Raw genomic sequence first — 19,706 nt, 5'->3', positions numbered from 1 at the left:
GCGCCATCTGACTAAACTTTCACAAACTCGAGGCGTTTCAAAAAAAGTACAACTCCCCAAAACAACATATGCTGGCGAAAACAAGCTTTCTCTGGGCAAAGTATATTTTGAAATTTAAAAAAAGTGATTCCCAGATGTAAAAGAAAAAATACAAATAACGACAGAATACGCTTGTATTTTGCGTGCAAGTGCCTAAAGCTCACTTCATTTGACTACCAAATGCCAATTCTCTCAATGATAAGTTCAAGACTCCAAGCTGAAACTTCATACAGTAATTGCGCTTTATTCTGCAAACTATTCCAGTGAAGTTTTTAATATTGCACAGAAAAGCCCACATCACTCGAACTCCAGCTATGCTGTTTGGAGATATTTGCATGTACAAAGAGTACGAAAGATCACATTCAAAATATCAAAATATTTCACATGTAAAATATCCGTCATTAATATTCGGCTCCGATATTTGCTTCAAGACGTTTCTTTGTTTATTAAGCTCAACTAGAAATTCTGAACGCTTCGAGAAGCTAAATTGGAGCGAATCAAGAGCACGTCATAAATTTATACTAAAACGAAACTTACTGTCCTGTAACATGAAACATTTTAACGTTGAAATACGTGCTCTTAGCTGGTTTCTAAGCGAGTTCAGTGCGTTATCCGCTAATAAAGCCTATGTTAATTGCGGTCAGCGATGAAGACTTTTTAACTAAACACAGAAATTGATAACGTTAGTTGTCTTGATCCGCGTTTAAACGTTGCGATGTCGCTTTTTCACCGTAAAAATATAACAATTTCATTCGTCGCCGATTTTCAGTCGGAAACGTGGGGAAAGTAGTCTTGGGAAGAAAAACTTCGCACTGGGCTTAACAAACAATCTGCGACAGAGATGATCGACAGTTCACCCATAATAAACCCTTTCATGAAATTGAGTTTTTAATAAGTAATTTTGTCTACCTGTGAACAACATGAAGGCTAGTAACACAAATTCCTTCTAAAATAATTTCGCACTGGAAACAAAGCCTAAGAACGCACGAACGCGCAAACTGCGGACAGCAAATGAGTTTGAAACTCTCGAATCTCTTTATTCTCCCTCTTTTATTTTTCACAGCGCGCCAACGAAAGACTCGTTTTATGAAAGATTAATTGTCTGGGACATGGCAGGCCCATAATATCTTCAGTCTCCAGCCATGTGTTAACGATGTGCTAAAAGGCATTAGGATCGAGTTTCACTCGAATGTTAACTAATTTCACTTAACCACACAAGCCACAACAACTCGTTAAAACCGAACATCTGATCCTCCCTGAAAATATCAATTTCTACACTAAAATCCCGCTAATGCAATCACGTTAGACGGCAGGATACAGTTTCAACGTCAAAACGCTAACCGAATATCACAGCGCGCTCAAAGTCCGTTCGCGAAATCCTAGCAGTGAAAAATAGAATTAGTTTTCGTAAAGAAAAAAGCGCCAACAGTATACGTGCGCAACTAAGGGCTACGAGGAAAATGTTTGATGAAAATCAACTTCGTGCATGAAAGAGGACTTACTGACTGGACACGTTTTGCTTGTTGACACCACGTGTTCCCTACGGCCGGCCAGTTGTTTCAGCCACGACCTGCGACGATTCAACTTTATCGGCGAGGCGAAAGCGCTCGAAGCTAGCGCGCACTTCCAAAAAGACCACAACAACCGCCGTGGCAGAGACTTTAAAAACTCGCTTTTGCAATTTCCGATAACTAATAACAAGCTACCAGTAAGGGCGACTGGGAAATCGAAATCGCTTGATTTATTTCAAAGAAAGCACGATAAACAAGCCATTCAGAGATTAAAGCGCGTGAGAAAGGGCACAAAAAACCTCTCGTCACCGTTCACAGCACCTGGGTGAAATACGCACAATGGGAAACCCGTTTTTAATTTGTCCCACACGTGCGCAGGGAATTTACACGTTCGCGCGGTCTTGATACGTGTTTTTATTTCAACGCTGGTGCACTTTAAGGGTTTCAAATGGTGGGTAAACACAAGATATGCTTACATTTAAGTATAAAAATCATGAGCTGTAGAATGGGACCCTTAGCGATCAAAGCAGAATTACCAACACTGTGAACAACTTCCATCATCTTGGCATTTGACAAGTGGAAAAGATTTAAGGAGCAAAAATCCAAGGCGCTTTCCTAAGCATTTACAGATCAAAATACAATCTCATGCAAAGTAGCCACTGTTGTTGTTTTTATTAGAGGCAGATTTCCATTCAAAAATAAATTTGGGAAATGAATTTGATCTTGAAGATTGATTTTGAGATTTACTTTTTTTTTCTTCAACAAAAGCATAAATTTCCCAGTGGGAGGAGGGAAATTCAAGTGGTGAATTTCTCAGGCTGTCGGAAGAAACCGTTCACTCAAAGGGAAACTGCCATCGGAAATTAACAGCAAAACTAACACCGCTACCAATTAATTTCGCAGAAAACTAAACTTACTTAGGATACTTATAAACCGACTTTTAACTGAAAGGATATTAGCGGTGTTAATTGAAATCTTAACACAATATTCCGTATTTCCACGCGGCACGCTGAAATTAAACTAGCTCAACAAACATCATTGGATTAGAGCGGTCAAGTTTTTTTGATATTTTAGGGTTTTTGCTTTACATTTCTGTTCATCTCGAAAAAGGACTGTTCACTTTATTAGTGGGTTAATTACTCGAGACGACGGCTCTTGATTAAACGAAAAAAAGAAAACAAAATTCTCGAAGTCTCGAACTTTCTCAATTCGAACTCTTAAATTTGAAGGAATCAAATTAATGCTGCCTCTAAAATATTCACAGCACTGCAAAAAGCTTAATTAATGTTTGAATTCACGAAAGCGAGCAAACTACAGTTAAAGGAAAAATAATTTAGAACATGAAAATCTTTCATATTCGATCCGATTTGAAATGAGAGACGGTTTCTAACGAAACTAGAAACAAAATTTGAACCAAGCATTAAAAAGTTCTCTAAATTTGGACCCAAAATAAAACTTTGCAACGCGAAGTAGATCTGCTCCCCATATTCTACTATAGCTTTTAATTTAGTTTACCTCTCATAAGCACCGAAGACCATAAATTGGCGCTAATTTCTTTTCTACTCAAGGCACCAAGACAAGACAGCAAAAAATTATTGAATAAGCGGATTAACGCTCAACATTTTTAGACCTTTTGTTTTGATCCCTCAGGCAATATGAAGATTTATGAATTGTTTAATATTTCTACGTCAAGATAACCCGAACTCTGTCCAAAATGTTTAGAAAATAAGGAACTATTAAATTTCCTTTAACTTGGCATGGCATATTCCTCGAAATTAAAATTACGTTTGCTTCCATCCGCACACGGCAAAACAAAATTATGAAAAAGGGTTGAAACAGGCAAGAATATTGATTTAGCCAGGCAGAAATGAAACCACAATTTTCTTTGGTTGTACAATCTGTTCAAACAAACAGGCAAAGCTGCAGCACAGAAAATGAAACTTGCGCGACGTAAATTAGAAATCCTAAATTGCTATCAGCTTTTTTTAAAATTACTTCTCAGATGATGTCACTCGTTTTCTCACTGAAAAAGCGTAAATTTATTGCCACATTATCGCTTTAATAAAAATCTTACTATGGACAATCTGATTTCCGCGAGCAGTTTAGATTTTGTGGGACTATTTTGGCTAACACGAGGAAGCCCCAGGGCCGTAAATGCGCGACGCAAATCAGCCCATGCAAATCAAGTCCCCGGTACTAAAAGCGGCCCAGAATGCGCCCCCCAAAAGAAGTAATTTCACGAATAAAACTTGCGTGCGCGGTCACTCGCAAGAAATTAGCAGATCTAGGTGGGGTGCCCGCAGTTTCTGAAGAGGGCTAATGAAGGATTGAAATTCTCAATGCATTTGCCCCACACGTCTTCCAGCAGGGGGTACGTACGAGATTTCTCCCTCTTCCTGTGGTCCAATTGTTTGCCGTTTAAAGTTTTGCTTGTACCCTGAAAATAAAACTTACATCTTCAAGGAAAAAATCGTACATTTTGCGTTAAAAAAGGAAATTTCTTCGCACAATGTGCATTCTACTCAAAATGGCTAACGTGATGGGTGCCAGTTTGATTCTGAGGTTCTAATTGTACAATTTGCTAGCTAGAAGTGCTGAATTTCGACAGTTTCCGCGTCAAGAAACAAAACCAATATTTCCTACCCGTTCGCGTGCCGTATAGCCACGAAAAACTACAGACATTTCAAGAGCAACTCTCCTTCCAAGAACACACTTCAAGAAACTTGAAAATCTGAGAGCTTCGTTTTCAAAACGAACCATAATCGCTCTTAACGTGCTCGCTCGATCTCTCGCTACACTATCAGTAAACTCGCCTTACCGTAACGGCGATTTCTCCTGGTTTTCCCCACAAAGATCATCCCAGATTCGAGAAGCGAAGACAACTCAAACACAAAAAGCGCCCGAACCAAAACGCCTGAACGGCGAAGAATAGCTGACTGACACAAAAGCAACCGCATCTCAAATAACCGAAAAAGGGCTATTTTGTCGAGCAACACAAAATGCTTATTATGTTGTTTGATAGCGAATGACGTGCCTTGATGTGAAGCATTGTGTGGAGTGTTTACAGGCGCACAATAATACTTTAACCTGCTTTGCAACGAGTTGAATGGACTGAACAGAAAGTGCACCACAAACATGCCTCAGGGAAACAAAAGCGCGCGACCTAATTGAAGCTTTCCAATATAGAGTTCCCTTTGTTAGAAATAATGTTCGGCGCTTTTGAAAGACAACTGAACAAAGGCGAGCATGAATGGAGAAAAAAGCTTCGTGAAATTGTTATTGCATATTTGCTAATGGACTGGCATTGAAGACTTCTAAGATTTTGATTTTCCCTCGGGCAATCTTCAAGCTTTGTTTTGTACAAAGTTTGCACAATTTGTACCAATTTTTAAAACAAAATTGTACAAATTTCCATAGTTTTTAACCTTGCTTATAACGTGCTAGATGTTTCATTCTGACAAGATACTTCCGCGCAGAGCCAATTTCGATTCAACCGAGCCATCTAATCGCGGAAACATACGGAAAACTCAAAGCCGAGAAAGCTTTTAAATCATTTACGATTCACCCAAAGGAAAAAAAAATGACCCATCAAATGCTACTACATCTGTGTTTGTTTTAGTTTGTCACAAGATCTCTACTTAATGGTTGTAAAGCACGTCATATAAGTGGCCAACTATCAAAGAACTAAAAAGTGTACACAGACAGAAAATAGTCTAAGTGAAAACAAATTTAAGATACCAAAGAGCAATTTTTATCGATAAAAATCTTAAAGAAACCCATTTTAAGTGTGTGTCATAGACTTGAAACTCAAGAATGTCTACCATGTAAGATATTTTTTAAGTTTCATTAACTCGCTCACTCAATTTTTTACCTCAAACGAACGAAACTAGCTGACATTTGAAGACACCACAAAAAACCCTGGCATACGATATCGAATATTGCATTTTACCAAAATACACTGACGCAAACTCATCACTATTAAAATTAAAACAGTATCAAATATTGTGTATCGTGAATTTAACTTTCAAGTGTATTGCTGCAACACTTAAACAATAATTTGCCTTAATGTGCAGCTTTTTAATGTGTCGCCGATATTCTATACCATCGAGTTAAAAAGTTTCAAGTGCGTAAAACATGGACCTTCGCGAAATGATAAACCAATCATAAAATTTGTGCTCTTGGGTTTAAGGGTAGTCACGACATTTTTCATAACGCGGATGAAAAAGAATATCACATTATTCTTACCTTTAAGGCAAAGACTAAAAGGCAAGTGTTGGGTTACGAAGATACAGATTGATGCGCTTAAGGGTAATACGCTTCTACACAATACGTTTCCTTGACAACGGCGTATTCCACACTTTCAACGTTCTGGGGCATGGATCATGCGAAGGAAAAAAACAAATTACAGAATTACAAATCGAGTCGAGATTTTCCAATTCTCACGGATGGAAAGTCTTAGACACTTCTCTTGACACTTTCGAACTTTACTAGAACTCTGATCAGAATTGAAGAATTCCACAACAAGAAACACGAGATATATCGATTCGAGTTGCAAAATTCCGCCAAAAAAAATCCTCGTAGTATTAATGCGACATTTTCTAAAATATCAATCGCAGACGACAGTCATACGGGTTTGAACTATCTTAAAAGTACTACGCAACAGTGATATCGCATTTTATTCACCTAATATCTGAAAAACGGGGAAACACGTCATATATTGAGTTCTTGACGAATCTGACGCAAAAAGACAACTATCAAAATGATACTCGACAGTAATACCGTATTTTATTAACCTAATATCAGAAAAAAAAGGAGAAACAAGTCTAACATTGCGTTCTTGACGAAATCTGACGCAAAAAGAACGACAATCAAAACAGTGATACAGCAGTTTCTCGCACGATCCATACGGTCCCGCGCGTAATCCCACGCGTTACCCACGCACGTTATGTTTTGGAGGCAACCAATTCGGTCACACGCCAATGAAATTAATATTACAAAGACAATTCACAAAATGTTCTAATAATTTCAAGCTGAGGAGAAATCCATGCGATAACACCCGTATTAACTAGCAAGGACTGATACATTTTGGGCCCACTTGTCCCATGAACTGGGAGAAATATCTGAACGAATATTTTATTTTTTCAAGAAACTACCAAGACAAAAAACTCATTGAATTACACGTTAAAATATTTGATAACAATTAACATCCATCATTGTTTTGACGTTTTAGTTGCTAAGCCAGAAACAAAACAATAGCAATACTAAATAGCGGAGCTATTTTAAGTTTTATGAATACACGCTCTCTGATCATTCGAGCTGTCGACCGCTTGTTTCGCAATATTTTTCAAAATGCAATGGTCTTTTTTTTGCAATCTTGCACACTGGGGGGTTAAAAAATTACCGTATATAACCATAATGATATATCCAGAAATTATACATGACATCTGCTTAGGCAATAGGTAAAAGTGAACTGAAAAGGTTGTAAAGTGCCATTTAATCACTTAATATCAGTTCAAAACCCGAACATTTCCGCAACAATTCTGATTAATTGGCGACGAGCGGGAAGAAAACGAAGGAAGTTCGTCATGTAGGCAATAGCTCGTAAAATATCGTAAAGTATTTAACGTGTCCATAGCTCTGTTCTGAATCCAGTGATTAGTATCATACCATTAAATTACATCCTTGTCAAACGTGTGTGGCCAAAGTAAAATTAAAGTATGGAAGTAGTTAAAGTCTATGTGTGCGGAAATGTCCAATGGAAACTGTCAATACAAATCTCAAAGTAGCAAATTTATTTTCGCTCACAAAAAGCCACCTGCGATAAAAATAACGTCGATGACATTGTATCATAAAAATGCGTGTCGATATTTGAGGTTGTTTTCCTAACTTGCAGCACGTGCGTGCGTTAAATATTTCTTAGTCTACGAGCCCACGCATATTAAGTCATGTAAGCTCATTTTGGACTAAAGCAACAACATGAAAATGTGAACCCGTCTCTGGATAATTCGCCTATTACCCGATTTGTCTCAAGAGCGGTTACTGACGCACGAGGCTATAAATGCACCATTTAGTAAATATCGAAGACGGTTAACATTTTTTTTTCGCGCTGCACGTGCGAAAAACCAGGCTCTTTTAACTACGCTCGCACGCAATCACGCGAAATAAACGCACTCGACGCAATATCTTTCAAGTCTTACCCGCCTCTTTATTTAAGATGTAGGGGCCATTATTTAAGGACAGTCCAAGCGGAGATAATTTAGTGAGCCTATAAAAGACTTTTCACGGTTCCAGTGAAAAGAAGTATTGTCTAAAACGCACAAAGAGTTTGACCTTTTAACGTCTAAAACCTTTTACAAGCTGTCGCCAGGAAACTTTGCATACACGCTACTGTGTGCCTATGATTCTATCACAAAACACGTCAATAAACAGTCAATGAGGATAGATTGCACGCGAACAAAGACGGCAACGGGCCGGAACAAAGACAAACAGAAAACAGTTTAAACTCTTGAAAGCATTTAAAAAATCCTGTGTTATTGTCTTGCCAGAGAACAATAACGCAAATAAAATGCGAGATTTAAATGCTCTTGAAAAACCTTCGCTGCCATAATAGAGTCGCAGTTAAGTGAAAATGATCCGAACATTTTGTCTTTTTTTTTTATCTATACACAAAAACAATTCCTGCTAATAATAATTTCAACTGTTGTTAGCACAAGCAGTGTTTAAAAGAGAGCGTTTTTTTCTACGCACGGTCTGTCCTAAGTAAATTTAGCGAACAAAAATATGCCAAACGGCGAGCTGGCAAGAAAGTCGCACAAGTTTCATCACGAACGTACTCAACTCGCATTAATTTAGAAATCGGCGACGCAAACTGTTGTCTAAGACGCATAAAGGGGCAGCTTTTGCCGACCCGATAGAAACATGCACTGGCTTCGAATGAAGTACACAAACGCAAGTTGCTCTTCTGACAAGGACAAAGAATGAAAATTCGCATTGTTATCACAAGATAGCAGTTTCCTGCTGGTTCTTGTAAGCCAATCAAAGTAAGTTACGACCGCAAAAAACGCATTAACCAATCAGAACCGGAGGCAAAATGCGCGGGCAAACATAATCAGAGGCGAACGCGGGAAAACATGAAACACGGATGGCAAGCGCGCGTAAACATGTAACCAGTGGGAACCGCAAGATTAGCGTAACAGGGAGCAAACACGTAAAATGCGCACTTGTCGTCAGGTATTGAAAAATGTGTATCTGTTTACGAACGCGGAAAAGCAAACTGGCGGTTAGTGTGAGAAAAATGTAACCCATGGTAACTACGCGAAAACCTTCAAAAAGTAAAGGAGGCAAGGAGTGTCGCCGTTTCGAGCAAATCGCTGCTGAGGTACCCAGGGACTTTCAATTGCTTTTCATCCATAGTCAGTCTATATACAGTAAAATAAAAATCAATGATTTAACTAACCGGTTCTCGTTTGTGTTGCAGTTCCAACAATTCTTCCAAATTTAAATGAACCTCGCAATTTGCACCAGTGTCACCTGAAAAAAACAAAAAAACAAAACAAAACAAAAAAAGAAATGTTACCTTCGTGAATTTTTATTCCCGAGTCCGTATTTTTACGTGATTCAACACAGACCTACATGGCATCAAGGGTTCAGCTGCGATGCAATGTTGAGACGTACAACAAAAGGCAATATATTAAACGAGCTGGAAAACTGGAGAACTACCTCTAAACTGATGGTGATTTGTAGTACTGGAAATAATACAAGAATCGATAAGCATTTACCTGTACTGCGAAGACACACTTGGTAGACACCAGGCTGTGAAGAGGCTATTGTAACTGTTAATTCAGATTTTCTGTTGAAGATGAAAACTAGAATAAACGGTTTGTTCTGATAAAACGCTTTTCAGTTTACTAGTGAGTAAAATTTTGTGCTCGGTATACTTTAGTCGACCGGGCTGTCTTGATGGTCCAAAAAAGCGTAAATCATTCTCTTATTAATCAGCCATGTTCTAAACGAGTAAGGGACTGGGTGCGAATATGACACCTGTCCCTCCAAACCATACAAAGTTCTCTTAAATCACAGCTTTTCAAAAGTGTACTATATTTTTGGGTTTGAACCAAAAACACTGACATTTGAAAAAATTAACTAACTTTTAGAAGCTCTTTAGTTACCAGGCTCGGTTTTTCAAATTAATCGGTTTTAAATATTCGTGGCTAATTGGAGCACTCGCACGTTTCCCGAATCTCTTCGTCCTCAGTCGGATAATACGAAAATCTCTCCGAAGATAACTCGTGTTACTTAGCAACACCTCTGAACAACACAACAGTCGCGACCTCAGATGGTTCTTTGCTTACCTTTTATCAGGAAATCTATGCCCTTCGACCATCACTCCTTCCTTTTCGAGCTGACTGTAACTGAAGTTGACAGGGCTGGTGTGCGTTGTTTCTGTGGCAGAGACATACTTTACATCTCTCTGGAATGAATGGCAAACAAACCACGGTTCAAAATCATTCCAACAGAAAACGTTTATTTACACAGCATAAAGTTCTACCTTTTAAAGTTTGTGAAAGTGACTTTATTGCGTGGCCGTTGTTCAAGGTGGTTCTAACTTTCAAATCTGTGGATGAGACCCTAGCGTGTGACAATTCAAACAAAAGCTATCGAGCAGTACTTCCATGTGGTACTCTTTGCTCTGCTGTAAAGGGTAGTTCTAACTTTCAAATCTCTGGATGAAACCCAAGGGCTTGGCCATTCAAATAAACGCTATCGAGCAGTACTTTCATGTAGAACAGTCTACTGCGCTCTACAAGGCAGATTGGGTAACTTTAAAATCTGTGGATAAAACCCTGGTATGTGACCACTCAAGTGAAAGCTATCGAGTAGTACTTTCACGTGGCTCTGTTCGTCTTTCAAGTTTTCCTCACTTGAAAGCTCAGTTAATTTTCGATAATGCTACAAAAGAAACTCTCATGAATTGCTAAATCACCTTTGATGAACCCATGACTGCTTTTGCTCTCACTGCAACCAAATATTCTGTAACAAGAAAGAAACCTTGATTTTAGTTCTTCTTGATTAAATTTTCATGTCTTAAGTGATAAAGCAACCCATTACTGATAAAAGCGTACCTTTGTAGACGCTTAGTTGATCCTTCAGATACGCCTCTTGCTTGAGTAAAGTCTAAAAAACAATTCAGTTTTACATTAAAAGTAGTTTTTCTCAATGACTGTCGTAAAACCACTGCCTTGACACGCCCTTGAACTATTTTACAGTTACGGAGTCGAGGGAAACATCGAGATTCTCGGGAACAACACTAACTTTTTCCTTCGAGACCAGTAATTAAGGGCATTAAGCCTTGCCTAAACGGACTCGCAAGTAGAAAACTTGGGTCTACTTGCGAGTCCCTCTGGCCACCCAACCCAAGTCAACGCAAGTTGAGTGACGTCCAAGTTGAGTGCATAATGGTTACAATTTAGCCCGTAGCCTTGAAAAGGCTTTTTTGAAATGACTTTTTTTTTGGCGAGGAAACTTGCGAGTCCGTTTGGCCAGGGCTTAATATCCAATGGTCTCTACCCGAATCAATCAAAACTCTTACAATACAATAGCCAAATATAAAGGTTGTTTTTGGAATGGTCGATATTTTGTGACAACGACTTGAGCCGGGGCTTCAGCTTGTTACTTTAACGTTGTCCAACCAGACTTAGTCCAAAAACGAAACTTTATGACTACAACATTTAGTGTCGTTCACCCACTAACCTCATAAACATTTCTAAGACTGTTGACTTTGGGCTTCAGTTGGAAATATTTCAGCACTTTATGCTGAACTTCCTGTGAAAAACAACAAAACACGAGTTGAAACCTCAAGTACGTATTTTATTATCTCATAGTCAACGCGTAGATAAAGCAAGTGCATCACTGACATCTTGAAAACTGTAGCCCAAATTTTCGAGTTGGTCGGTCATTTCGACTCCATATCAGTCTCGTCCAATCTTTATCACCTTTGCTTATTTCCGCTTTCTTATTTCTTTGATGCTCTTCTACCTTTGGTTGACGAGTTGTTATTTTCACGTTTCCCTCTATTTGAATGTACTCTTGTACATTAAAAAACGATTTTTTTTTTATCATAAGATACATGTCGCCATCGGTTACAAAAAGCAGCAAAGCTACTCAAAGCGAAACCGCGAGGGCAAATCTACGCAGCAATGACTCAAATACGCATGCACAAGACGATCACCCGCTGGACGATGATTATTGTTAATCTCGCTTAAAGTAGGTACCTATACCTGTTTCACTTCCTGTAAGAAATCAGGATCTTTTATAAGCTTATCGCTTTCTTCTCGATTGTGTTTGTACGTGTGTAAAATACAATCGGCAAGTTTGGATGCTTTTTCTCTTCTGTGTATTGCTTCGCTTGTTTCGTCTTCAGCGGGAGCAGCTTTAGACTTTGCTATTTTGAGAACACCAACGAGGGATCTTTCCTCCATAAATTTGACATCCTGGGAGAAATCCAGTGAACTGCATAATTAGTGTCTACTTCATCTTTTTAAACCGCAGAAAGCAAACCGCCCCCACCCTTCCCCCTAAAAATATTTAAATCAAATAGTGTTGTTGACTTAATATGGAAGTACATCTCTGACAAAATTCAATTCTCAGTAATTGAAATAAAATCATCGCAATCATGAAAACATCAATCCAAAGCTGAATGGCAACAAGCTGATTCTGCAAACAGTCATAACGCAAAGAGGAATAACGCAAGTAGGCATAACGCAGAGGCATAACTAATTAAGCATAACGCAAGTAGGCGTAACGCAACTAAGCATAACGCAAGTAGGCATAACGTAAGGGGGCACAACGCAAGTAGGCATAACGCACAGAGGCATAACACAATTCAATACTCAGTAATTCAAAATTGGAAATTGAAAGAACGGTGTCAACTTACCAAAGACAAGAGTTTGACATATAGAGCTTTTAGTTGTTCTTTTGTAGATTTCTCTTCTGCTGGTAATCTCTGGACCATTAACATTTCAATAGATTCACTCCTCAATACTGTGAAAGGCAAAAACATAACTTTACAAATCATCACGCGTAATCTTTACTCATAATCACTCTGCAACTTCGGATCACATGACTTAGCTAAAATAATCCACTGTCCTCATTAAAGAAAGATAATGTCCACTGACAAATATCCATGCATAACCTTACAGCCATCTTACAGCGATCTGGCTCCTCCCCAGTCCTCACAAGTCCTGCATGCACGCACAGCCAGAACAACACACACGGCCAGACCAACACACACAAGCAGACTAACACACACAGGCAGACCAACACACACAGGCAGACCAACACACACAGCCAGACCAACAGACAAAGCCAGGCCAACATACACAGTCAGACAAACACACACAGGCAGACCAACACACACAGCCAGACCAACACACACAGCCAGACCAACACACACAGCCAGACCAACACACACAGCCAGACCAACATACATAGGCAGACAAACACACACAGGCAGACAAACACACACAGGCAGACAAACATACACAGGCAGACAAACACACAAAGGCAGACCAACACACACAGGCAGTGGCACAGCCTACCTTTACTATGATCCCATCTGTTAGTGAGGCTCAAACAAATTGTAGCGTTCATACTGTAACTCAACTGTTTTCCAGGGGGTCCTAACTCATCCAAAATTATATGCAGAGGATCATCCTCAGTAAGAGCCTGCAATGTAGGAATATGGTGAGCGACATGCATATTCATGTAAATTGCCTTTGGAATAAAAAAGATAAGACAACAAGCTGGAAAAGAAATATACCTGGGCAGAAGGGGTACTCCCCACAATGATATGGGGAGGGGAGAGGGGGGGGGGGGGCGTGGGGTTCCACTTAAAAAAGGGGTACATTTTTCAGGCTTCACATAAAAGGGGTACATTTTTCAGGTTCACATAAATAAAAGGGTAGGAATTTCATAAGTTGTGGTCTATGAAAGGGAAGGGAAATCTCTCATCTTGACTACCGCCTCAATGTGAACTGAGTAAACAATACTATTTTTTTTGGTTAGCATCTCCTCTGGTAATGCTTGATGTTCTCCTGTGATATTGTTTATACTTTGCTCCAAGGGTTTACAAAAGGGATGCAGCATTCTTAAGGAGGTATGTGAAAGGGCTACCTTTTTTTGATAAAAGTTATACAAAAGGTTAAGGGGTTGGACCTCGGGGAGAAGCCCTCCGTCTAAAACTTTGTACAGTGCCCCGCCCCCCTCCCCCCACCTCAGGGAAAAAATATAGTGTTATGTGTATGCCACTTTGGCAGAACACTGTAGATACCAGATTTACATACATGTTACGTACATTAAAGAATGAGTATTATGATTATTAAACCTTTATCTTTACCATTATACAAGTAACTCATCAAGTGTGGACTACATCAACTCACCAATTCTTCTTTATGCTTGATAATTAATTCATGAATTCTGTACATTTCATTTGGGGTAATTTTAATTTTAATGTCCTTTGACAGTGATAAATATTGTTCAATCTAAAGATAAAAATGACAATGAGATTAGGAACATGACACTGGGTTAAACAGTCACGTAATAATAATTCACAAGTAATAACTAGCATATAAAAACATTTCAAGTGACTTGTAAGCTTGAGTGGATATTGCTACTGTATGAGGAAGACTTAAATTATAATTATTATATGGATAGCTCCTTGAGCGGGCGTGATGGAAAGAATCCTGCACTGTGATTGGCTACCCAAGTAGGCAAGATAATGCTATCTTGCCGCCTCGGGATTACTCGCTTTGTCCAAAGGGAAGTGTTTTGTTTTCCATATAATAAATCCTTTAGTGACCAAGCTTGGTCGGACAAGATAGCTGGATGTTGGCCTTGATACTTTTTTTGCGTGTTCATGGGTCTTGACTCTATCTCGGTCCACAAACTTGCAAAAACTCACTTGGCCAATATCCAGCCATCTTGACCTCACACTTGGTCAATAACCCATATTTATTAAGTTGGCAGCCTTGGTTTTTGGTCTGAAAAACACCCATCACCTCTTACTAACCAGATACGAAACCAAAACAATTACTGCAACCTGGTCACACACATTATTCCCCAGCTAGATGCTGTTCTCATTTTTATTCATTCACTGTTTTGTTCACATAACATTGTGACTGGCTTTTATGTTTGGCTTAGGTTTGGTTTTACCAGACTCCACTGAAAACTTCTCTTGATAATAGAGTTAAATGACAAAATTAATGTAATTACATGTAACTTATAAGTTAGACCCAGTTCAGATGCTGAACTTTTCATGAGCCAAACTTCTAATTTGGACCGACCCAAATTATTAAAAGTATGTCTATTGATTCAGACGTTGAACTTAATTTAGTTTGAACCAAAACACATCAAAATGTCAGCCGTTTTCAGACAAAGCGTAAAACTGCTGGTATAAATACGTTATATTGAGTTATGCATTAGGTTCGGCACATGAAAAGTTCGAATTCTGAATCAAAGCTGTTCCAAAGCCGAAATTCCCTGCTGAGCTAGGCGGGGAGAACGGCTGAGCCATTCCAAATTCAAATAGCCATTCTTAATTGATTCAGATGCTGAACTTTTCATGTACTTGATTCAATGTATTAGCTAGGTTTGGCTCGTGAAAGGTTTGGCATCTGAATTGGGCCTTAGTCTCAATATCAGAGTGAAAATTATCCATATTTACCTCATGCATTCTCTATTATTCATTTGGGAGATTTTGGAACTAAATAAAGGCCTTTTACTGAATTAGTGATTAGCATCTTTATTCTCATTATCTATCTAGTTGAATTCATTACTAAAAGGTAAGGGGAAGAAAAGGATTAATACTAGTTCTTGGAGATAAATGCTGTACAGTGTATGTAACTACATCGCTACAACAAGAGATTGAACGAAGACTTACCTCTAAAGTTTCGTAAAAATCTTTAATTTCAGTAAATTTAAATAAGTGTGTCAAAAAATTCTGAAAAAAAAAAAAAAAATCAGCATAACTTTCATTCAAAATCTTAACAGTCCCTGTGAAATTGGAACTCTTAATAATAGCTAACAGAGGGGAATGGTTACAAAACCCAAAAGAGTTCTTTGTTGTATGTTTTTGTTTGTTTGTTCGGCCTTGACTGTGCACAAAACACAATAGTTGTTTAGTTCTGACTGAGGAACTAACCAATAGAAATGTTTCGGTTAAGTAATTCGTACATAGTGTATGAGTGCAAAAACAAAAGATTGTACATGTTCGCAGACCTTCTAACATAAACCTAATGGCATCTTTGTTTAGTATACTCCTTTGATGTTTGCCAGGTTTCATAACCATTTCCCTCTGTTAACTATGTCTTCATGAATTACACAGGTCTAGAAATAGTAGTTAGATAGCAGGCATGAGGCAAGCAACTTCAATTTTCTCTGGAAACTGTTCTCTTACAAATCCCAAACAGACATGAATGTCCACAAATATTTCTTTCTACTTGACAGGATACCCTCACCTGTACATCATCAACGTGCGCCATTGCAAATGACTGCAGAGGCTGCATATATTCTTCCTTGAAATGACTTCTTACTACATGTCGGTTAGCCATGCTCTGTAACAGTTTTGCTATCTGTAAAGCAGAGAATAAAAAAATAATCAGTGGAGGGTTTTCGATGCCTAACACCACTTTTCAAAGAGAGTAAGGGATGTACAGGACTAGATTTAGGAGAGGAGGGAGTGCAATGTGAACACAGCTCTTCCCCACCTCAAATCTCAGACCCCATTTTCATCACAGGAAACTTCAATTCTGTCACTCAAGTTTAAAATTTCAAATGGTTCATCTTATTTAGACACATTTAGAGATAAACTTTTTCCAAGAAAGAAAGGGGCATACATCCACACTTCTTTAGGCTGTCGTACTTAGCATACAGGGTCGCTCTCTCTCTCTTGCTCTTAAGCTATTGCTTTGGCCCCCTGGTATGTAATTTCTGAGATCATCTCCTAATTTATGTAGTCCCCAATGTTAGCAGTCTGGCCCATTCTCACTACATTAATTCATTTCCCAGGTTAGGTGGGTGTAGATTTAATGTTGAGCCACCTTCAGTAAGTTGCTATTAGATCCCATCATTATAAAACACAGACAAATCTGTTGTCTGTTGTGATATCCAGACCATCATCACAAAGCAAATCAAACTTGGCACTGTACACTGAGCTGTTATGGGTTCTAGTAGATTGATTTCAAGATCATTGCATTGATTTACCCCATCTGGGCAGTTGCAAAAATAAAGCCTGAAAACAAATGCACATGCTCGAATGACTATCACCAAGTTCTAATATTTTACGGACATTTTTTGCAACTTCCTCAAGGTTGTGTCTTCAATCAGGCTACAGGAACTTACTTGGAGATCAACCTTAAGACATGATGACTTACCAATGTTAGATTTCTCCGTGCACACTGGCTTGGAGGTTTACTGACCAACATAAAGGCTACAGAAAAGACAAAACACTGTATATGAGTCACTGTTTTATAATTTCGCTTTGCTCCAGAAAATACTTCTACCTCTCTCATGTTGGGTTTTAAACCACAGAAGTTAACTAAAAGGTATGTTAAGTCAGTGTTTGAGCTCACTAGTGCATCAGCCTGGTGCTTCTCTCTGGTGTGCTTAGCATTAAGCCACTAGAGTATTTCTACTCCCCCCAGATGGGACCATTCCTTCTGCCTCCATCAAATTGCATAATTTCAAAATCTTAAATATTGGCTCATACCATGAGGTGTGACTATTGCTGGATTTAAGAATCGCAGGAGAAAAAATCCACCAATCAGGGAAGTGATATTTGTGTCAGAAACGTCAGGATATTTCTCCTACAAGAAAATGAAAAAAAAAATAACAAAAAGTTAGAAACAAGTTGTCCCATCTGTGACAATCAATAGTCTGTCCGATATGCATAATGTGTTGTTTGTGACGATAACATCATGGAATTCTGATTTCAAAACAAAATATATGTAGCATAAAACATAGCATTTTACATTAAAGGGATGCAGACCATGTAATTTAATTGCAAATTAGAGGATCACCAATTTTATTTATTCTCACCTTGACTAAACAAACAATAGTACTGCACAGCCATCTGATACCATAAGGCACTTCATGGAGTGAATTTGTGATTGCAGAAACAAATTCTAATGCCATTGTCTGAAGCTGAATACTGCTTGGAATATATTAAGGAGACTAAATGTAATTACATGTTTACTCCTTTAACTTCGAAGAGTGGTGTGAACTATCTCCGTAAGCAAAAAGGGTTTGTTAAGATTTCTGTCCATCCGTCCCACTGTCCGTACATTAGTACATCAGTCTGTCACTTCATCCATCCATCCATCTGTCAGTCAGTCAGTTAATCGGTCAGTCAAGCAATGAAGCAGAAAAAGCAAGCAAGACTGCAATTCTAATTGGTCACTCAGTCATTGTGCCAGTCTATGAGCAAGCAATGAGCCAGTTAGTCCAGGGCTCGAAATTAACTTTTTCGTTTGAGAGCCAGCTGGCAAATAACGGAAAAATTTTGGTCGCCAACTTATTTTATATATAACTTACACAGGAACAAGATTTTATACGTTACTTCACATGCAAGAAAAGTCACAATTGAAGAGCGAAAACAGTTATTAAAAACAACATGAGCAACAGTTACAGAAAGCTACTGTTGTTCTCAGGTGATATGTCTCTGGTCCGAAGGTGATGGTTGTCTCCATAGTCATTTTAAATGAAGCGAAGTATAAAGCATTTCTAGTCCGTGGTTTTCATTGCGAGACAAACACGGTCCTTGTGTATTTTCCCTTTCTACTTCTTCGAAATGCTGTTCTTTATTTTCGACTTGCTTTCCTCGACACTTTTCGCTGCCGACAAACAACACCATGCTTGAATCTTCATTCCCCGCACGCAAAGACTCGCATAATTCCTTCAACTGATTGGTATCTGCCGCCATTTTCGCGGCAAATGAAAAGCACATGGTGTTGAAGTGCGCCTGCGATCCCAGTTTCGGAATAAAGCCGCTGAAACAATATGGTGCGCCGTGAACGCAGTATCGATGTGTTGAAATACACTCAATTTTTTCGATTATCTGGTAATATTCAGACATTACTTTACTGGGGACGGAAAGGTGAGTTGTATACTAGCTACCATATCCGATTGATTTCCTAAAATAAAGATTTAAAAACAAAACTTGTGTCGTGGTTTTATTTAGTTATCAGACAAAACGCGAGTCGCCAGCTGGCGACCAGTTCTGAAAATTTAGTTGCCAGTGCTCAATTTTTGGTCACATTGGCGACCAGTGAGTCGCAATTTCGAGCCCTGTAGTCAGTAAGTCAGACAGGCAGTTAGTTAGTAAGGCTGTTGGTTACTTTGTCAGTGGTCAGTCGGTCAAACGGTCAGTCGGTCAGTCAGGCAGCTGCAGGCAGGTAGGCAGGCAGTACATTTCCCAATAAGAATTTCGCACATGTTCAGCAGATAACTATATCATAAATGAGTGCAAAAAGGATATGTTCTTGTATTGTGGCTTGCACACCAGAGTCATCCATGGCCTGAATATTCAGATATAATCATCAAAAAATTGGTTTGAATAAAAGCCATTGTCAATCAAAAATCCTATGTTACGGAAGACACTGTTGAAAAAATATTAGATGGCATTTATTGAGGTGGGGTTAAAGGGTGATTAAGGTTATGGTTGGGTGTGCTGGGATCACCAAGTGAGCCCTCTTAATGCTGACAAATGCCCACCATCTCAAACATTCTCTGCCACCATGTCAGGTGTTGCACATCCTCACTGTTACCCTGGTAAACAGTGCAATTATGTACAGTTTTTCTTAAAATGCAGCGAAGCAATGACAGCAAAAGAGGAGTGTCTGGCACCTTCAAATAACAGGATCACAGTGGCTAAGGGAAGGAAACCCTGACAGAAAAACTCTGGACCCCAAGGTGGAGGTTGAGAAGTAGACCGCTGCCTTAGGTAAAGTCTGCATGTGAGCCAAGTGACCCATCAGGCCAAAACGTATCAAAGTTTCTGTAACAGGAAGTGATTAGGAGTATTTCTACTCCTCCCTGGATGGGATGCTAGTCCATCGCAGTGTTACCCCCAGCATTAAGTTTGCCGGTACCCATTTATATAAC

General features: G+C 38.9%; 1 protein-coding gene across 1 annotated transcript in view; it reads right to left on the bottom strand.

The window, feature by feature from the left end:
* Window positions 1-19,706, bottom strand: part of LOC145493695 (uncharacterized) — a 38,268-nt gene that overhangs the window by 5,439 nt on the left and 13,123 nt on the right. Inside the window, exons 10-24 of the mRNA XM_081473164.1 lie at window positions 17,643-17,766; window positions 17,314-17,410; window positions 16,979-17,034; window positions 16,064-16,177; window positions 15,487-15,546; window positions 13,988-14,089; window positions 13,148-13,274; window positions 12,484-12,590; window positions 11,828-12,040; window positions 11,301-11,372; window positions 10,673-10,724; window positions 10,534-10,580; window positions 9,902-10,020; window positions 9,329-9,399; window positions 9,007-9,080 (exon numbers count right to left, since the gene is read on the bottom strand). Of these exons, the coding sequence (XP_081329290.1) occupies window positions 9,007-9,080; window positions 9,329-9,399; window positions 9,902-10,020; window positions 10,534-10,580; window positions 10,673-10,724; window positions 11,301-11,372; window positions 11,828-12,040; window positions 12,484-12,590; window positions 13,148-13,274; window positions 13,988-14,089; window positions 15,487-15,546; window positions 16,064-16,177; window positions 16,979-17,034; window positions 17,314-17,410; window positions 17,643-17,766 (1,435 nt within the window). The remainder of the gene's footprint in view (window positions 1-9,006; window positions 9,081-9,328; window positions 9,400-9,901; window positions 10,021-10,533; window positions 10,581-10,672; window positions 10,725-11,300; window positions 11,373-11,827; window positions 12,041-12,483; window positions 12,591-13,147; window positions 13,275-13,987; window positions 14,090-15,486; window positions 15,547-16,063; window positions 16,178-16,978; window positions 17,035-17,313; window positions 17,411-17,642; window positions 17,767-19,706) is intronic.

This window comes from Orbicella franksi, chromosome 7 (assembly GCF_964199315.1).
Source record: "Orbicella franksi chromosome 7, jaOrbFran1.1, whole genome shotgun sequence".
Lineage (NCBI taxonomy): Eukaryota > Metazoa > Cnidaria > Anthozoa > Scleractinia > Merulinidae > Orbicella > Orbicella franksi.
Note: the sequence above shows the minus strand (reverse complement) of the source record. Positions and strands in the feature narration are given on the sequence as shown.